The sequence below is a fragment of the Condylura cristata genome, unplaced genomic scaffold, assembly GCF_000260355.1.
Source record: "Condylura cristata isolate star-nosed mole 26May11 unplaced genomic scaffold, ConCri1.0 scaffold00024, whole genome shotgun sequence".
NCBI lineage: Eukaryota > Metazoa > Chordata > Mammalia > Eulipotyphla > Talpidae > Condylura > Condylura cristata.
In genome coordinates this window covers 16,727,534-16,749,152 of record NW_004567125.1, presented here as the reverse complement: position 1 = coordinate 16,749,152, position 21,619 = coordinate 16,727,534, and the positions used below count along the sequence as shown (strand labels likewise).

Sequence of the window (21,619 nt, the reverse complement as noted above, 5' to 3'; positions counted from 1 at the left end):
TATTTAATGATACTCACATAAGGAGGCATCATAGCTCTGTACTGGGAAGCAAGGGCGGGCTGCTGTCCATTTAGCTTAGCCTGTGGAGGACCACAAGCTATCCTCTTTTCCACCACTTTGAGGATATCATTTTGTTCTGATGTTCCAGCTGTGCTTTCATCCTGACCAGGTAATTTTTCATCTTGATCAGATGTTGAAGATGAGCCAGCAGACTTACCACCATCTCTCCAACAAGCAACATCTGATATTGAGAGAAAAGAAAGGAGTAAGAAAAAATTTGAACATGGCAGAATGAAACCAAACTTGGTATATTTCAAGAAAATATGAACAAGTTAAAATGATGACAGAATAGAGAAATGATTTCAAGGTATCTGGATATCAAAAGCAGAGAGGATATATCTCAGGCTGCCAGAACAATACTGGGCAGCCAGAGAAGAAAATGTTTAAACTTCTCTATTAAGCTTTAGCAACATTTGATACAGAAATTAAAATTACTGTTAATATCTGAGGTGTTCTGAAGGTAGAAGGGTGGAAGTCCTTTACTGTGAAGTACTACCAGTGACACCACTCTTCACTTGTTTTCAGGCTACTATTGCTAACAGCAGACTGGGCAGACTGAGTGACTATTTATTTTATCTGGCTACGTTTATTTTATGTGGCCAAATCAGTGAATGGTTTTATGAAGAAAGGAGAAACTATTTGGTAGGTAGCCTCCAAGATAGCCTGCAGTCTCCATCTCTTGGTATTCACATCTATGTAGTCACCTCTCACAATGTACCAGAATTATTCTGTGTAATATGTAGAATAAGGCAGAAAAGATGACAGGTTTCCTCTAAGATTACATTCTAAAAGACTGTGGGTGTTCGTGTGGGTGGGAGATGTGTGTCTCTCCTTTCTTTTGGAATGCATGTGTGTGATGGGGAGCATGCTGTGAACAGCCCACATACAAAAAAAATTACTGTGAATGAACTTGGGGGAGGCCCAAACAAGTCAGCCTCAGATGACAGGTTCACTGTACTTACGTTCAGAAATCCTGAACCAGAATGTTTTACTAAACAGATGCCAGCTTCCTGATCCTCACATTCTTTTAAGTCCTACTCAGTTTGTCCTTTTAAGCTACCAAATTTGCCATGAAGCAACAGATAACTGATGAAGAAAATTCAACTTCACAAATAAACAACATATCTGACATATCTATTTATCAACTAAGGAAAGGCAGTTAAAAAAAAAAAAAAAGATTTACTCAGACCTGACAAGAAATGAATCCAAAGAAATACAGAAATGCATCCGATCACCAGAAACATGGCTTTTGACTGCTGTGGTACAGTGGAACCTGCTCACTTATATAGGATCTTTGACTATGATAATATAAAGTTAATTTCCTGAGAATAACTTCACTATTGTACAAAAACCTTGTATTAATGTAAAAATAAGTCTCTTATGCATCTTGTTAAGATAAAAAATATTTTTATTTAGCAGGCTAACTGTAGTGCCAAAGACATATTCCAGTAAGTTATGCTAATACTGTCAATGTAAAACATATACTTGAATAGCAAGCAACTACAGTTATCATCTGCCTTTTCACACATGCAATAGCAGGCAAAAAGTTACCAAACACAAATACAATCTGTATTATTATTAAGTAGAAGCACTCTTACTTGGTGGGCGTAAACTTGGTCCAGGGCCATAATTATCATCATTTGCTTCTTTTTCCTTTTTTTCCTGATCCCCAGCTGCCTGCAGGCTGGGAAATTCTTGCTGAAAATGACTGTTCACCTGGATTCCTAAAGATGTTTTTTTGCAAAAAATATCAAATGTAACTTTCAAACTGAAGTTAATCCAAATAACCCTCCCAGTATAGAGTTCCCTGCCTTTTCTGAAAAAATCACTTTACATTTCAGTAATGAATATTCATATGCATAAAAATTTTAGGTTCATACAGAATTAAAACTACGTGGAAAGTTACTGAATAGCCACAAGGAGATAAAATTCTAAGGAAGCAATCTGCCAGATGTGGTCTCGAGAGCTTCAATACTGTTTCTCTTTTATTATGAATCCTTGTATTTTCAATACAAGTCAAATAAATTTGCGAATCACTCTAAGGATCAATCAATTCAAATCATACACTACACGTTAGAATACAATTTACAAACCCTGTATTTAAAATGCCCTTTTTTACTACACTTTTATTCACTAAAGCACTGATTGTACCTCATTATCACCAACTTAACCCATCAACCAAATGTGTTTGGCGTTTTTATTCTTAACCTATATATTTCTACCTTATATGTTTATAAATTAAAAGAGCTGAATTTTTTAGCTTGTGTTCACAGGTGGCTTTTTCCACAGAAAGTTTTATAGAAGTTTTCTGTTTTACAAGTAGAAATATTTCTACTTGCAATATTTAAATTTTGTCAAGCAGTTCATCATTCCTTGGGTTGGGAGAATATTACAGCTACTATGCTTTATGGCTACTACTCTATGTATGCTAGAAATTATGAAAAGCATGTTCAAAACAGGAGAACTTGAGGGCAGAGGTGGAAATTAATATAGTTTCCTTACACAATGTCAGGGTACTATTAAGTTTCAAAGAGTTGAAGGTACTGGTTTTATGAGGTTATGTAGGAAAAAGATAAAACAAACAAGGGCAGAGGATTTCTTAAAAGACTCTTTCTTTAATCCCTACCAACAGTACATGTATACCTCTTGACAGTGAAATGTAACTAATCCAAAAGATTTTAAAAGATTGTTTTAGGGCCTGAGTATATCTTTTGATAATACTCTACAATGATACTGAAATACAACAATCCATCCTCTTATCTCTTGGCATGGTTGCTCAGTAACTACATGCCTACCCAGCTAACGTTCACTTACCATCTCCTTGCCCACCTTGCTTGTTACTGGCCCATGATTTGGGAGCAGGTGTTACTTCTGGGGGAGCCGCAACCCCAGGTTTTGGCTGTGCTGGTGGAACTTCTGGTGGTCTTAAAAACAAAAAACAAAACCCATTATTTCAGATATATGCTTAAATAAAATAATACCTATAAGGTAAATTAGTATACTAATAATTTTGGCTACATATTTATTTAAGGATATGTACCTCACAAATGTTATCCCTCTACAATATCTCTTAAAATGAATTACAACTATTTTTGGTCATTTTGCAAAAACGAAAACTCATTATTGAACTACAAAAATCTGTTGAATTAATAGAACAGAATACAAACAAAATGTGAATATGGTCTGGGCTGGTAGAATAGGCCAGGAGCTAAGGCTGAGATGCTCTCCATTTGGCAGGCAACAGGTTCACCACTGTACTTATAGTAATTATTCAAAGAGGTACTGGCAATCTGCCTAATCCAATCCCATGAGTAAAAAGGTGTCTTATAAAGATCTAGTTTTAGTCAATCGTTGTAATGAGTTAATACTTAAAAATGAAAAGGGTAGTTAAGAGACTTAAATGCAACACATCTCTGGTACACTTTGAACATACCTCTGGTAAACTCTGGTAACTGACTTGCTACTACTGCAAAAATAATTCTACAACCGGGCCTCCCTGGTGGCACAAGGGGTTAAATATCAGCACTATAACTATCCGCAGCCACTACAGCATGAGTTCAATCCCCGGACAGGGAGCTGACCCATATGGCACAGCAGCCCTCTCCTGTCTCACTTACTGCTCCACTCAACAGTATATTTCTGTCAATCTGCCTGTTCTGTTCCTCACTCTATCTCTGGTGAAGTTTCTCACTACATCCCCCACATCTCTGGCCTGTACCCCTGTTCTTGTATGCATAAATAAGCCTTTAAAAAATAATCTTACAACTAAGAAACAAAGAATAAACCCTTGGAAAGCTTTTCTCAAGCAGTCAAATATACTATGTAATACTATAGGCAAAACAAATCAAGTTTCTAATTGTTTCTGATTTTTAATAATTACCACTATTTAACTTGGTTATTTCATAGAATCCACACCTTGACACATAGGTAACAATATCTGCTGAATGATTAAGAGGGACATTATTACTTCTGCCCCATCTCTCTTGCTAATTCTCTATTCACTTAAAAAATATTATGATGAGCATCAGACATAGGTTCAGTGAAACAGGGAGGTAGAAGTTCTTAGTAGCACAGAAATTATTTAATGGAATCAACTCTTAATTATATTAGAAGAAGAATGCCTGACTTAGTGTAGATAGTATATAAGGTAGGTGTATCAGCAAATCTGTCAAATGAGACAAGGAAACACTGTCTAATCCCAGTCACAGGAAAAAAATCAACCAAAGCTGAAGTACTGTAAAGGGCATGCCATAAGTAATACATCTTGCATCCATAGACAGAGCTCAAATATAAATTCCCTACAAAAAAAGGAAAATGGTTCATGCTTTAACAGATTCTGACTCACTTTTCTTCTTCATGTTGCTCTTGTTTTGAGGCCCATCCTGTACCATCTTTAGGCACAATATTCACATTGGGATCGTTGCCTTTGTTTTCTGCTTTGAGACTGGGGAGGTTAGCAGGTGGTGGCATACGCCGTGAAATACCAACTTTTCCAAGACTTTGTAATCCATGTCGAGCTGCTACTAAAACCCAACAACATCAATATTCTTAGAACATTTTTAAATTACCCATGGTATTCTTTAGATACAGAAAAACAATAGCAAATAATTGAGTTTTTGAACTATTTCTTAATAAGGAAATTTTAGACTAAGCCATATAACTGCAATACAATGTCATGTAGAAATTATATTAAAATATACTACTCAAGCTACTGAACAAAAAAATTCTAATAATGCAGCCTTACACTGGATTAGCAAGAAATCACTGATAATACTGACTTTGTAGTATTTTCAGGGAGTTTATTTCAATTAAGTCTAATATTTTAGAGAATATGTAAACTTTATGTACATAATATATTTAGCAAATCTATGACACACAGTTCATTTTCACTTAACAACGGTTCAGGGTATCCAATACCAAACTAAACCACAGGTCTTTAGAGCTCTAAGTCTAAATTTCATTGCCCAAGTTTCTCCTTTGAAGCCACATATTTCTACTTATTTTTGCTGGCAATGGGAAAAGTAAATATTTTAAGGCATGTATATACCAATTTTCTATTTTAAGACATTTAATTTACATCCCCTGAAAAATGTATGCACATATAAAAAGTCCCATATTGTTAAGGTCACATTAACATGGGTTTGTTTTAGCTCATGTAGCAGTAATTCCAGTATACAATTTATAGTAACAAAACAAAATCATAAAACATATAAATCCCAATTGATTTTTACTCACCTGTGGTTTTCTGAGTTTCTAATGATTTTCCCTTGTAAGTATTAAATAAACTGAGTGTTGCATACTTTTTCCCATCCTTCGCTTTTGTACTCTGGCCTGACTTCTCCGACATTTCGGTGGAAACTCATCGAGTCCAAAACCTCCTGCCACACCCCTTAAAACCAGTCTTTAAGATCATGTAAGAACAAAAAAATGGGGAAGACTTTAGAAATTTTTTAGTTGAATAATATTTCAATAAATTCAATTAGTCACTAAAAAAAACCAAAAAGATGAAAATGAAGAACTTTATCTTCTACAATAATTTCACAGACCTGTCTAATAACCAACACATTACAAAATTTATCAAAGTAAATCATGCACTAACAAATATATTAGTTATTTGTACTTTTTAAGGGGATTATAACCACTATCACAGAAACTAACACTTTGTGATCTATATACTAAGATGAACATGAATGCTTCAAATTATAGTCAATCTATAGATTTCCTTCTACTTAATAATCAATTTAATAGACTTTAGATGACTGACTTCACCAGCATGTACATATAAAAGCATGACGGAGTAACATCCTCCAACAAAATGCATGCCTATGTTTTTGAGCAGTATGTGTCTAACAAAGCTTTAATAATTTAACAGTTTAGTATAAAAATATCACTCTAATTTCTATGCATTCTGCAAAAGGAAAAACATTTCTTCATTAACCAAAGAAAAGAAATATTCTATTTTATGGCTTTGGACAAAAAATGGTGTTTGTCCAAATCTCTTGTATATATATATATATATTTTTTAAAGATTTATTTATTTATTCATACAGAACTGGGGTACAGGCCAGAGGCTCAGGGGCGGTGAGAGGCTTCACCAGAGACAGAGTGGGGAGCAGAACAGGCAGATCTACGAAGTACACTGCTGAGGGGAGCAGCGGGTGGGCCAGGAGAGGTCTGGCTCGCCATGTGGTCTCCTCCGGGGCAGGCGGGAATCGAACTCATGCGGAAGTGGCTTCAGATTCTCAGTGCTGTGCTTTAACCCGCTGCGCCACCAGGGAGGGCCACCAAATCTCTTGTATATTTAAAAAGTTTCTAGAAACGTTTTTAAATGAACATTCATATACACTTGAGGGGTTAGTGTGGAAGTCAAGGTGAAGGTGGCAAATTCTACCACAGAAATCAATAGCTAGAAGCATTAAAAACTAAAGCACAGGAGTTGAAAACAGTACAGAAGAGCCATGTCTTGCAAAAATCATCAAGGTCAAGGAGTGTCCAGGTAGACTCATTTTATCTATTGGTTTTACACTTGTCAATTGCAGAACCAGCATCAGATGCAGAGATGCAGTTTTGTATGCACATCAGCGATACAATTATTTGTGCTGTTCCATGAGATATATCAAGAACTTTTATACCTATTAGCTCACTTCAATCTGATAACCTTATGATATAGTATTCTGATTTTACAGGTAAGGAAGTAATGTTTAGAGTTCTAGGAGGTGGAACCTGAAATAAGGTTTCCAGGTCAGTTTATTATACCATGTCTGCTGCTTCCTGTCCACATAACCAAGGATCAACATTTTGCCCTCCAACATTTACAACAAAATGTCTTTCCTTCAGATACATTGTGAAAAGGACTCACTTGCAACCAAAAGAACAGTTGTGATAGTATAGACAGCTTGCATACAATTTTATATCCCAAGTTGCTGATTAATGTGGGTACAGTACTGCCAGACTCTATCCCGTTGACATATTTTCACCAATAACATGGACAAAGATACAGGTAGAATAATTTTACATGTGGTGGGGGAGGGAGGAGACACTTCTTAACTACAGAACAAAATTAAAATTTGAAATCTTGAAGTGAAAAATGTAACTGACTTATCAAGAAAAAAGATCAATTTGTTCTTCTACCTTCACTTGATGGCAATTTAACATCTAGGATATTTGGATTTCTCTTAGCATATTTATTCACAACATTCTTTAAGCAGAGACCCTTAAATACTTCCATCACAGAGAAAGCAAATATATGTAAAAATAAAAGCCCACTGAATCTATACCTATCTTTCCCAAGGGTTTTCCTTCTTCCACCTGTTCACTGCATCATCTGGAACCTTATCAGATTCAGTCTAGATTTATCATTAACAAAATCTGAGCATGAAGTCCAGCACTGTTTTAGTGAGTCTTTCTGGTGGTTTTGAACTATATGCAGTTAAATTCAGCTGGGGATTTAAAATACACTAATATCTGTGGTATTGAGGCAGGTTCTGGGTATAAACCCTAATTTTGAAAAGGTTCTCCAGATGATTCTCATGTAGAATTGGTCTTTAGAATCACTGTGATATATATCTCCTACAATTCCATCCGAGGTCAATATTTTCTCCAGTGTAGTCATACTATATTCACACCCTTTTTTATTCTAAACTTTTCTCAGTTAAGAAATTTCATCCATTGAGGTTAACTTCACTTCCAACTGATGAGTCCAAATATTTATCTTTAACTCAGAACTCTGTACTCCTGAAGATTATATCCCACTATTTACATTTCTTCTGTCCTCAGTAAAGTTTCACCTTTACCTAAAATATAGGTACCGATTTTATTACTGAGACTTTCAGAAGCAAACCTACCAAATATTCTTATCAGAAGAAAATAGTTACTTAAAAAAAAACAACAACAACAACAACAGAGAAAGTAACTCAACATTTAACAAAATGTGAAAATGCTATGTAAGAACTCAACAAGCAGGAAAAAAAAACCACTCAAGATACATGAACAATTCACTACAAAATTAACACTGGTAAGTAAATGCATTAAATACTCACAATTTCATAGGTAAATAAATGAAAATATAAGAAAGCAGTCCAGCTTCTCATATACTTATACAAGGAAAACAACACATTGAACTAATAATAGGGTGACAGAAATTTAATTCAATTATGGCCATCCCAGACCAGTATAGCTTGGAAAGAATAAGAAAATGAACCATAAAAGCCACACAACACACCTTTTTATACAAGGTCAAAGTAAAAGTTCAAAATTCTCTAGTTTCCTCTTTCATAATTAATAAACTATTACCTATGTATGCCCTTCAATACAGGGTCTTTTACCAAGCAAGAGGTAAACAAAATATGTACTAGCTGTAATCTAAAATGAGAAAGATGGACGAAGAATCAACTCACATAACTAGAATACAATGATAATCACATCATGGGTGAAAATGTTTACAAAATCATGTATTATCAGCAGTAAACATTGCTGATCATAAGCAATTTAATTTTCTTATACATACTATGATAACAAAGTAACAAAAAGTGTTGTTAGAGGATAATAAACAGTAGACATTAAGTAAATATTTCTATGACTGAATGGGAGAATTAAACATTCATTAACTAATTTTCCTTATACCATCAGTGCTTTTTTGCAGGCAAGGTAAATACCTCTTCCTTTTGTACACTGGTCTGGGAACTTATAGGGGCAACACTGCCTCTCAGTAACAATGTAGCTTCTCTCTGGTGTACTCTTGTCCTTGGTTACTTATTCCTTCAATAATGAAACCAGTGTCCACTTAGACTGCTAGAGTAATTAGTATATTCTCTGAAAAACAACTTAGTAAAGCAATCCTTTATAGATTACACAGAAACAAGCCCCACTGCAGCAGTGACACCACTGCAGCAGTGACACCAATCACTTAACATTTATACAACAAATGCACTAAGAACTAGTAAATGTCTAACTTCATTTCATGAAAAGACAGTCCCTGTACCTTCATGGAACCTTTAAAACAAAACCAAATAATACAGGGATGAAAAAAACTTAATGGGTAAAGGAGTGGCAAAGACAGAGGCAAGAAAGGTCCAAAGACCTTTCTGAAAAGGACACGAAGTGCAAAGAAAAATCAATCAATGGTGCTCAACCTAGGTGGGTGCAGACTTATATAGGAAGGTTTCAAAAGATGTATGTCCAGGTGCCACGCTGAAGCAATTTATCAGAATTGCCAGGGTTGGGTGTGGCAATCACATTCTTTGATAAACTCTAAAAAGTGTCTCGGAAGCACAGGCCGTTGAGAACCACTGGAGGAAAAACGGGAACCAATCTCAATGGGAAGAAGATTCAAGCCAGAAGTGAGATTTCATTGAGCCTCACAGGCTCGTATAAGGTATATTGACCATGAGTTTATTCTAAATGCTATGAGTCAAGGAGGGAAAAATTAATAAAATAATCTTAACTGCTGGGTAAATGCACATGTGCAATCGAAGACCCACATCTTTGGTAACAAAATGGAACAATTTATGTAATTAGTAATTTTTAAAAACTTCAATAGGAATATTTCTCTTCAACTTGCCACTTCTGATTAAAAAAGAAAACAAAACACTTATACCATCAGTTATAGGAGACTACAGGAGCTATAGCCTCTACTTACAGGATTTTAATTTTGAAGACCATTTTATTATACATGCTCAAGAATATGTTTATGTTACTGGCCTGCTTGATGCACCTAAAAATCTAAATTATTTGGGGCTGAAGATCAGAATCTGCAAAAATAATACAATTTTTTTTTTAAATAACACACCCTCTTTCTGTTTAAAAGAGAAAGGAATCACATCTATATTCGATTCTATACAACTGAGCAATGATGTTAAGAAACTAGCATCTTTCACTAAAATTAGATCTAAAAAAAGTGTGTAGTACCTGCAATTTTAAAATTCTGAACAAACGCCATGCATTTCCCCTTAGGTATTTTTTTACAAAAAGTGTTAATGTGAAAGAAAAAAAAATGGAGAGAAGCAAACATTTAAAACAAATTTCCAAAATGTCTAAGATGAATTTGGAAGGCAGCAGTTCACTGTAATATAAATCTTTCTAAATGAAAGGATGACACTAAAGTGAGGTAACAAAAAAAATTATTTTCATAAACTGACAGTCACTGTAGGTTGAAAATCTGTGACAAGGAACCTATAGGGCACACCAAGAAGACAAGTTATAATCTTTGAAGTTCCTTTAGTACTGAAAATTTTAAGTTTCTACGGTTACTTGCTTACCATTATGACAGGATTTAAAGTATTTAATACTGAAAACGTTGATATTAAAATCTAATGCATTTGGAAAAGATCCATATATTGACAAACTGACCATTTACAAAATTCAGATAAACGCATACTTTTCTCTGACGGGCTTCTAAATATTCAAGTTATGTTTCCTCTATCTTTGCCTCCTTATTCTTGTGACGATTTAGTTCCTCTTAGAGATCTAGTACAAAGTCCCACCAATTTGAATAGGTAACATTAAAAATAAAAATCATTTCCAGAAAAGCGTGCTGTACATGCTTAAGAATTAATTGAAGAAAAAAGGGAAAAACGTCTACTAACTAGTAACAGTCAAGTATCACGTACAACTATAAAATATATCTTTTAGTAAACCATTTGCTTAACACCCAATGTAATGGTATTTGGAGATAAGACCTTTGGAGATAATTAAGATTAGGTGAGGTGATAAAGTCGGGCATTTCATAATGGGATTAATGCTCTTGTAAAAGGAATAGACACCAGCATTCTCACTTCCCTGTGAAGACACAATTAGAAGGCAGCCACGTGAAAGTCATCAGGAGAGGCCTCACCAGAACTGGAATATGTTGGCACCATAATCTTGGACCTTCAGTCTCTACTGAGAAATACATTTATATGTTTAAGTCACCCAGTCTATGGCATGTTTTTAAAATGGCATCCTGAGCTCACCTAGACAGAGAAGACTGATGGATTAACTTCAGAAAATAGTATTTTGTTTATCACAAGTTTAACTAAATTTCGCATTAAGATAAAAAATGGGAAGCCATTCACCAAACTCCTGAATTTCAAGACAGTCAGTATCACAATTTATAAATTTTCTAACAAGTTTACTTTTAGATTCATTTCCTCCCTTGATCTGAAACACATTAACTAAAAAGTGGTCCTCGGACTGCCCTGGTGGCCTAAGAGTTTTAAGTCTCAGTGCTACTACTGCCATACCCCAACCCACAGGCCTGAGTTGCATCCTGCCAGGGATATAACCACATGACACAGCTGACCTCTCCTGTCTTACCTGCTGCTCTTAAGCACTGTATTTCAATGGATCTGCCTGTTCTGCTCCCCCCTCTGTCTCTGGTGAGTCCTCTCATCCCCTGTACCTCTGGCCTATACCCTATTCTTCAATGCAAAAAAATATATAATTCTTACTACTTAACTACAGAGTACTTGTGAAATGCTATCACTGCAAAATTATTGTTGAGAAATTATTTTTTTAAAGCATGTGGGCAATATGAAGGACCTTATCCTTTTCAGTCTTTTAACAAAAATTTATTTTTTAATTTATTTATACATGCAAGACTGGAGTGTGGGCCAGAGGTGGAGGGGGTGTGGGGCGTGAGAGGATTTACCAGAGACTGTGGGGAACAGAACAAGTGGATCTACTGAAATACACTGCTGAGGAGCAGTGGACAAAGACAGCTGAGGTCTGCTGTACCATGTGGGTTAGTTCCCTGGCCAGGGATCCAACTCATGTTGCAGTGGCTCTCGTGGCTTGATAATGCTGAGACTTAACCCCTTGTACCACCAGGGAGGTCCCCTCCTTTTTAGTCTTGTATTAAAAACTTGGAAAAAGTATCACATATGGTATATACATCTGAAAGAATACAATGCAATGACTTTTAAGATTTAATAGGATTTTGAAAAGACAAGTAGATTAAAGTAAACACAAGAATAGTTGTATCATCACAGTTCAAAAACTGAATTTCATAACTATACAATACAAATCCAACTTCTCCCTATGAAACTGGATACCTAGCAACAGCTAGTAGTTTGACAATACTGCTTTATAAAAAAATTTATGTTAACAGCACTCAAATATACAGACTTGGAAATTTTACAATTCCTCTAAATTCTGTGTTCATCGCACTAGAGGTAATATATTCAATTCTGGAAAATTCGTATCATAGATGGAAACAGATTATCTGAAAGTAAATTCAGCCTTCCCTAATTTTCACAATTTGCCAAACAACCCAGAGTTGTGAAATGCAATTTTGCTGAGGCACAAATCTGCATACAGTGCCAAGCAATGGAGGTGCTTCCAGGAAGGTGCTTCCAGGAAGTAAGAGACAGGTATTCTTATCTTTTTTGCTCACTCCCACCTCCAGGGTTTGTTTTCTTTTATAGAGGTACAGCAAAACACACGAAAAGATGTATTAACTGTTTCTTGGAGGGGAAACTCTGAAAAGGAAGCCAAATCCTAGGGTAGATAATTGAGATAGGAGGGGCAAAGATTTGAGCACATTCCTGTGTTCTAATTATTTGATCTTAAGATACATTCTATTAATGTTAAAGGGTGACTACAGTGACCTCCTGGTCACCAGATGTATTCAAGCAAAAACAAGATAAGCCTGTCAGAATTATTTTTAGTAAAATCTTGCTTTGGGTAAGAAGTTGACCTGGTTGACTTTTAGTGTCACATCCACCTATGTAACTGTTATAATCAGCTGCTGATTCTTAAGTTAGAGTAACAAAATATTTTTAAGATCACATTTACTGCTATAATAGTAAAGCTAAGAAAGCCACCATATGTTGAAAGCTTCTCCTACAAAATGCACTACTGCAAAAACATTGAAAATTGTCATTTTTAAAAACAAAGTGTAATATAAATAAATCTGGAGTTCTAATCAGAATGGTAGAAGGGCTCAGGCTGTTCTTGGAAACTGAAACATGTGAATTAAGTTGCTATAGTAGAAAAAAAATTAACAATCATAAAAGGAGCTATCAAATCTTCTGTATTAAAAATTGCCATTCTAACAGTGTAAAGCTTTTATGTCCACTGCTCTTCACAATGATGACGAGATTGCCAAAACTTTCTATTACACAACTATTTTTCTTCAAACGGATTCAGTTTAAATCTAAGCCGCAACATTTGAAGGTAGCCGTTTTATAGCCCACTTGTGGGACATGTGTATTATGACATAAGCATTTCCCTGATCATTAAATATAATTCTGAGTTTTTATTTAGTCTGTGGGCTATAATACCTTCCAGTTTGTGTTAAGATTTAATTAACGGCCCTTCCTGGTGGCGCAACTGGTTAGGACACAGCACTACAAGCTGGCCACAGCTACTTCAGTACAAGTTCAATCCCCGCCCCAGAGGTGATCCACATGGCACGGCAGACCTCTCCTGACCTCAGCAGTGTACTTTGTCGATCTGCCTATTCTGCTCCCCACTCTGACTCTGGTGAATCCTCTCACCGCCCTTGCACCTCTAGCTTATACCTCAGTTCTGTATGCATAAACAAATCTTTACAAAAAAGTAAAAAGCTCTTAAACCAATGTCTTAAAAGAACTTTAACAGATTATAATATTTTCAAAACACAGATGACAAGCAAAAACCAAAGCATTCTCTTCAAAAAGCTGATTTAGTGTCATTAATTATTCTAAATATTTATTGTTCTAAACCCTCCTAGAAGAACTATTTCTAACAGCTGGAACTACTTTTAAGTTTAAGTTTTTATAAGTACAGAGAATTTTGGTTATCCTCTCCCCATCACACATGGACTCAATTATTCCTCAAATATTAAAATGTCTTAAGACTTATTAAACCTACCCCTTTCTACTTAGCATCTTTTCACATGTTATATATCTAAGTATAGAATCAAAATAATCTTTTTCTTTCTGGTCAGGGAACCAAACAACCAGCACATGTAGGCTATGACTTTTTAAAACCCTAATCTAATAGTTCTTTCTTCAGCAGAAATACCGTCTGTCTCCAAAATGTCAGAAGACTCCACAGCTGAAGGTTCTGCAACTTTCTCAGGTATGTGACCTAAGTGCAGTTCTGTCTCCATGAAAGTTAGAACTCATACAACAATATAACCAACCTTCCTTAACTGTCAAAGCCTTATTTCAAAAAGTCTTGTTTCTACTTTCAAAATAAAATTCCCCTACTGTTCCATTTTCCTAATTTTCAAAAGTATCAATATATCCCCAGTACAATTAAGACCAAAAAAATTAAAATTAACATTAAAAACAGCTAACTGAGGCTTCCCTACTGGCACAGCAGTTAAAGCATAGCACCGCAAGCTAGCCACAGCTCCCCAGCCCTGGAGGTGATCCATATGGTGAGGCAGACCTCTCCTGACCCGCCTGCTGCTCCCCTTGGCAATGTACTTTGTCAGTCGGTCTGTTCTGCTTCCTACTCTGTCTCTGGTGAATCCTCTCACCGCCCCTGCACCTCTGTCCTGCACCCCAGTTCTGTATGCATAAATAAAAACTTAAAAAAAAAATTAAAACAAACAAAAAACCCCCAGCTAATTGAAATACAGGTCAAGCTACGATAGTTTTATTGTCAAAAATCTAAATTTCAATGGCCTCCTTGGTAGGGCAAGGGTAAGTCTCAGCACTAATAAGTTATCAGCAGCCACTGCAGCATTGAGTTCAATCCTTGGCAGGGAGCCGACTCACCTAGCACAACAGATTTCTCCTGTCTTGCCAACTGCTCCCTTAGCAGTGTATTTCAGTGGATCTGTCTGCTCTGTTCTCCATTTTGTCTCTGGTGAATCCTCTCACCCCTTTGCCCCCCCCCCACCCAATCTCTGGCCTAAACCCCAGGTCTTATATGCATAAAGAAATCTTTTATAAAAAAAATCTAAATTTTATTTAAAATAGAAAAATCATGGAGTTCTTAAGACTGCATTTTAAGTAGTTTTGCTCATACTTTGTCACCTTTTTGAAAACTGATTATGTATGATATTTAATATATTGCTTTTCAGTTAACAGAAATATTTAATAAGCAGAAATACCTATCTTGTAAAACATAAAGATAGACTAGATCATACTTGCCAAATGTTTAACCCATCTTAGGAATAAGTTCTAAGTTCCTGTTCTTTAGTGATCATATTTTCAGCCTCCCAGTCATTTTTGATATTGTCCTGTATGTATCTCCTTCCTATGTTACTTTAAAGAGACATTCAGAGCATACACTGGGCTCCACTGGGCCTTGGTACAAATAGATAAAAACACTTCTGGGAAGGAATAGGTACACACTCCTTTTGGTGAGGGGCTGATGTCCTGGGAAAGGGGAGGAGAGGCACAACTTCCTCTGGCAGGTCTAAGTCAGACTGCAAGCAGAACAAGGCTGTCTTTCAGTTCTTATTGCCTCCTTCAACCTGGCACCTTCTGTACAGTGCACCAACTGCAAGCAATATACAGCGTTCTGCACTTTCAGATTACTCATTGGAAAGAGGAAGGATGATTAACTATAAACATCTCTAGACATCCATCCTCCAACCAAATAATTATCTATCTCTTGACTCAAAATTTATTTGGCAGAGAACTTCCTTTTACATTCTCTTAGTTTAACTTTTCCCCACTGGTTCTTTTTATAATATAACCAAGACTTATATATGATAGATATATTAAAAAGAGAGACACATTTAATGTGATCTTTATGACAATCATGAGTTAGAGAAAGGTATTATCCTAATTTTGCTGATGAATATATATAAAAGTTGCAGTGATTAGTACTCAAAGTTAACAGGTGGTACAATGTGACAAAACTTAGGTTTTGCTTTCTAGTCCAGAAGTCATTCTGAGAATCCATACACCCAAAACCAAAAGGTTATACCACTTATTTCTCTCTACTTAACCTTTGGCCTGCATTTCCTGACCTAAATTCTTTTACGGTCACCAATAACCTCTCAGTCAAATCCAAAGACCACTTCTTAAAATATTTTTCTGTGCTCTCCTACATTTGGACTTAATAATTGTTTTCTAGATTTTCTTCTATTCTAATTTCTGTAATGACTTTCTTTTCCATGTATTAGTTCTTGTTCCCTGTCTCTTGCCATAGCCTGTCACAGATATCCTGCTACTTTCCTTATCTATATATACCCATTCACTTTGCAGTTTATTATGGACATGGCTGTTCCCAGTTATGTTGCTAGGACTCTAATTTATAATTCTACTCCAGTAATGCTGCCATTTCTTATTTGATGGTATTTCCACCTTCAGCTTTTCTACTTCTGGTCCTCATTAGTTGCAATTATCACATAATCCTATCTATTATCCCAAATGGTGGCATACAGAAGACTACCACCAATGGTACAGTGAATGATTTTAACATATTCCATTAGAATATTTAAAATTAGGACCTCCCTGGTGGCACAGCAGGTTAAAGTGGCCACTTCAGCATGAGTTTGATCCCCACCCCGGAGGTGATCTACATGTCATGTCAGACCTCTCCTGTCTCGCTCACTGCTCCCCTCAGCAGTGTTATTTCCATCAATCTGCCTGTTCTAGTCCCCACTCTGTCTCTGGTGAATCCTCTCACCACCCCTGGGGTACTCTAGCCTGTACCCCAGTTCTGTATGCATAAATAAACAAATAAATAAATCTTTAAAAAATATTTAAAATTATAGGCTTATTTAGAGGGAGAAATGGATGTAGAGGGGGGAATCCTGTAACACCAAATAACCATGTAAATTTCTTTTAAGTTTACTTAACTAAAAGAGTTAAATTTAAGGAAAATACTAACATTCAAGTTGGCTTGAATATAAGGCAAAATAACAAATGACTGAAGTTTGAAAAATACAAGTGGGATAGTATATCCCACTTGTGATAGAGTATTCAAATTCCACTTACTAGCTAAATAATTCTTAAGTTACTTAAATCTCAGCTTTCTAGTTGTGAAATGGTAGTAAATAATCCACTATTCTATATGATTTAAAAGAAATAATTCACAAAATGTTCATATCTCAGTGTCCAGCACAGCAAATGCTCAATGAATATTAACAACAATAATGATGATAGATGAGTAATACATTAACTACAATTGATCTCCAGTCACTTATATGGTGTAGATCAAGTGCTAAAGTGAGCATTTGATCTACACCATAATTTTCCATACATGAATTTCCTGTACCAGACTTTCCTTACCTTGTTTAATACCTTTATTTTTCTCTTTTGGCATGAATCCAAAGATTATAACTTAGTACTAGTCTTTATGATTGTGAACATCTTGGCATTGGGAATCAAAACACATACTCTTAATTCATTGAGCCTTATAAAATTAAAAGATTCTTTGATGCTTGTTGAATAGACCTAAAAATTAGGCTGGGAAATATGATGCTTATCTCACAATACACATTACATAAACAAACTATTTTTAAAGTATCTGATACTACTCTAATGAGTAAATACAGACGGAAAAAACTGACAATACTCTTGGTCCTCTGAAATACTTGTCTGTTGCACCTTAGTTTTGGGTTTAGTCTTTTGTGTTTCCTAATCTTATTCATACAATAATGTATAATAAATTCTAGAGGATAGAAAAAGCCTAGGGGATATGCCTAACCTTAGTTCTGTATTTAGTCTTCTGTGTTTCCTAATCTTATGCATACAATAATATATAATAAATTCTAGAGGATAGAAAAAACCTAGAGGATATGCCTAACTACCAAAGTGATGAGGACAAGGAAATATTCTAGGAATTGAGAACAGAGTAAGAATAGAAAACAGGTAATAGAAAATTACTAGGTAATAGGTAAGTAATACTTAATAGTATCTTTTATACTCTATGTGCTCCACAAATGCAAATTATAATCCATCCGCCTTTATTAGAACACCCAGCAGTACCAACAGGGGTGAGAATCTTTCTTTATATTAATGATCTTATAGTTACATTGTGTTCAGTGTCCAGGCAGATGTAAATCACATAAAGTTTTGGTCAACTAGAAAACTGCTGAAGTAAGAGATCCTAATTGATTTCATTAGCTAGCAAATATGTGTACACTAAGGACCAAATACACAACTGGCATTATGTTATTCTAGAGCAAAATAATGACTAGAAATATAACTGGTAAAAAAAAGGCCAGTTGACATTTTTGCCTTTCTGGAGAGAGGGAAAAGCCAGCAACTTACTATGTTCTATAGAATATTTTTGTAAAGATGTTCTGATTGATGTATATCAAGGATATTGCTGAGAAACTTAAATTATTAAAAAGGTTTGTTTATCTATACAAAACTGGGGTGTAGACCAGAGGTGCAGGGGATGAGAGGATTCACCAGAGACAGAGTAGGGAGCAGCAGGAGAGACACCAGAGGTCTGCTGTGCCTTGTGTAGTTTTGCTCCCTGATAAGTTATAGCTTGGTAGCACTGAGTCTTTGACCCCTGCGCCACCAGGGAAGCCCGAGAAACTTAAAATATTACAATATTACTCAGAAAACTATCTTATTCTCAGAACTTCTAACCAACAGTCAAAACAGACTGAGATAAGCTTTCATTGTGTTACCCCTATGGTGACAGGTTTAATTTTACCAAAAAAAAAAAAAAAAAAAGGTGAGTGTAACTCAGACACACCTTATACATTTTGGATCTCCCTCACTGTGAGAGTGGGGTTCTGTATCAACTTGTATAATATTTCATCAATGATCAATCCTTGTCTTACACAAATATGGCATTAAACAGCATCCAAAACCAAGTTAATCAATTGACTTACAAAGAGAAATGTTTATAGGACAGAGGAAAATACTCAAGAGGAGAGAAGGGCATAATACATTATTCAATGTGTGGGGTAGGATGGGGGGTAGGGAAATACCAAAACTAAAATGAGCCAGAACCTGTTATTTCCAGTTATGTATGCACAATAGGTAAATACTATAGAGGATGAACAACAACAAAAAAAAAAAAAAAAAAAAGCATTATATGTAGTATATAAATATAAAAAGATATTATATCTAAAGTCCCTCTCCCTCCCTTAAAAAAACAAAAACAAAACTAAGTTTCCAAGGGAAATATACTCCATTCTGAAAACAAACTTGCTTACTTCTAGCAAAAGGATTTTTTTCCCTACGAACATTCTTCCATTCTTCACTACTGAGCACAGTAATTAGTTCTTTACAAATTAGCCCTTACATACATCTTTGTCAATAGCACACAAGCTTTGAGGGAGGGAGGTGTTATTTATCATCACCTCCATTTTACAGATGAGGCCAATAATATAGACCAAGTCTCAAAAACTTTGTTTCATATCTGTCATACTGTAGCTAGTTTTACTCAACTGGCCTTTAATAGAAGAGGGTAAAAAATTAGCTTTTATGCCATCCCTGAAGTAGCTGTAAAGTAGGTGAATAACCCTTATTTTATACCTTGCAACACCTTAACCTTCGCAGGCAACAATGTTACTACTCTGAAGTCTAGGGGAAGAAAAAAAAAATCAGATTAACAGATTATTTTATTTACTTGTTACAGTTCATAAAATTACAACTAACAGGGAGGGAGCAGTTTATGGTTTATGGCATTCCCCTTTGGGTTTACACAGCTGGTTCTGAATCTGTAAAGCACCACCAATAACAGCTATGTGACCTTGATGAAATTATTTTAATCTGTGATTTCATTTCCTCATCTGTAAAAGGGGTGATAATAGCACTTCCCTGAAAGGTTTGTTTAGGATTAATGGTGGAGGAATAATAATTATATGCATAAACTGGCCAGACCAAAATATAAAGATTAAAGTAAGAAGCCTACATTGTGAAAATTCTGCTACAGGAAAGAAGTACTATTTCACTATGTGCTAAAGATAAAATTCAAATTCAACCTATTTCTTATTTTTCTAGGGGGAAACCAGTGAATTTGAGGTGAATCAAAGATGCTGCAGTGCATGTGTGACACACACCTAAAAATGGCTCCAGTCGGAGCAGCATCTTAATTATCAACAGAGAAGACTAATTCTGCGTTTAAAAATGCTGGAATTGGGCTTCATGGGAGCGTTAAGTATCCCCTCATCATTTTTATTTGCGGGAGTAAAGCTATCCAAGCAACTCATCAAAAATAAATGGTGATTCTCCCGGTACATTCCAAATGCAAATCTTAAGAGCACAGCCTCCTACTGTACGCTACCCTAGTGAGGTAGGTAGGAATCTATGAATCTAAAACTGAAGATCGGCCAATGCGGAAATCCGGGTAGCTTTAGAAGCCAGCTAACATCAGGCAAGTCGGAAACCTCAAAAAAATTTAAAATTAAGTCAACATAAATATACACCCCTTTAGAGGAATTAGATGCACTCCTCTCGGCAAAGGGAGAATTTATCAGTGTTCTCATTGGTCCCGTGCCCTTTTCTTCAAGTTCTACAGCGAGGCCTTTACCGTAAAGCCAATTAATACTGATGCTATCTTAAAAGAAGGGAGCTGCAGAGTGGAATTCACCGCGCAGGTTAGGGGATGGAGAGGCCTAAAGAGCGAAGGCCGCCCGAACCCTCCCTCTGGATTCTGGGGCAGAACATCACATCCCAGGAGGAAGTAGGGTTGGTCTGATTCCCCAAAGAGTCTCTTTCTGATTACGGTTTTAACCCAGTCTCTCCCATACAATAATACTTACTGCAAATCCTATCCTCACGACACAGGGGAAAAGGACAGGCAGTGAAGGCCTTAGATGAGTCCTTGAGTTGTTTGGGAAACTCATCCCCCAAGCTAGAAAGGTTCCGGGCGCCCCTCCGTCTGGCTGGCCGGAAACCCCCCCTAGCTAAGCAGGCAGTGCGCGCGATCCCCGCAAGACCAGGGATGGGAACAGGGTGGGAGAACGACCCGCGGTCCGGAACTCCCGCTGCAGACCACATGGGGCGGGTCTGACTTCGGTTTCCCGCTCCTCGCGCAGGAGGCCGAGACTCCCCAGAGATGGTGGTCACGCAGGAGAAGGAAACTGGCGGCCCCAAGGCCCTGTCCGTACGGACCGAGGAGGAGTCGGGGGCTGTGGTTCAGGAGTACTCCCAGGCCCCTGGACGCCCCATACCAGCCCTCCCGGATGGGGCCCGCTTTGATCGCAGCTCCGACGCCCTCGCTTTCCTTACCGGCCAGGTTGAGTGGCAAGCTGAGTGTGTTGGCGCACTCCGAGAGTCTCTGCCGGGCTTTGAGCAAGGGGTCGGGGAGGGGATTCCGGGGAAGGGGTGGCTGGGAGGGCCACGGGACTGGAAACCCAAAGCTGCAGATGGACAAACCGCCAAAGCACTTTCACTGCTTCCCGAGAGGGAGAAGCAAGAAAAAGAAGCAAGATGGCGGCTAGCCAGCCCCTACGTACTACGTCAAGCGGCGGCGTACGTAAGGCTGATTTCCCCCCCAGCACCGCCCCCCGGCGCAGATCACGTGACGCCTCCGTGGCGGCTCAACTCCGGCGGAAGGAGACAGCGCACCCTACTGGAAGGAGGGAGTTCCTGCCATCACACTTCCCGCGGCTGGGTAAAGATTGAGCTTGAACCCTCTCATTTCCTGAGACTTGAATATCCGGATCTGCATCAAGAAAGAGAAGCCTGATGTATATAGTGGAAGTTTGTGGGTTGATTCG

At 36.9% G+C, this 21,619-nt stretch overlaps 1 protein-coding gene across 6 annotated transcripts in view; it reads right to left on the bottom strand.

Annotated features, from left to right (window-relative positions):
• Window positions 1-21,310, bottom strand: part of PRRC2C (proline-rich coiled-coil 2C) — a 78,649-nt gene extending 57,339 nt beyond the window's left edge. For all 6 annotated transcript variants that reach the window (XM_012729022.1, XM_012729018.1, XM_012729021.1 and 3 more), the window contains exons 1-6: window positions 21,129-21,310; window positions 5,296-5,461; window positions 4,406-4,583; window positions 2,875-2,984; window positions 1,659-1,784; window positions 18-241 (exon numbers count right to left, since the gene is read on the bottom strand). In XM_012729022.1, coding sequence (XP_012584476.1) covers window positions 18-241; window positions 1,659-1,784; window positions 2,875-2,984; window positions 4,406-4,583; window positions 5,296-5,407 — 750 coding nt within the window. In that variant the 5' untranslated portion in view covers window positions 5,408-5,461; window positions 21,129-21,310. The remainder of the gene's footprint in view (window positions 1-17; window positions 242-1,658; window positions 1,785-2,874; window positions 2,985-4,405; window positions 4,584-5,295; window positions 5,462-21,128) is intronic.
• Window positions 21,311-21,619: the final 309 nt, after the last annotated feature.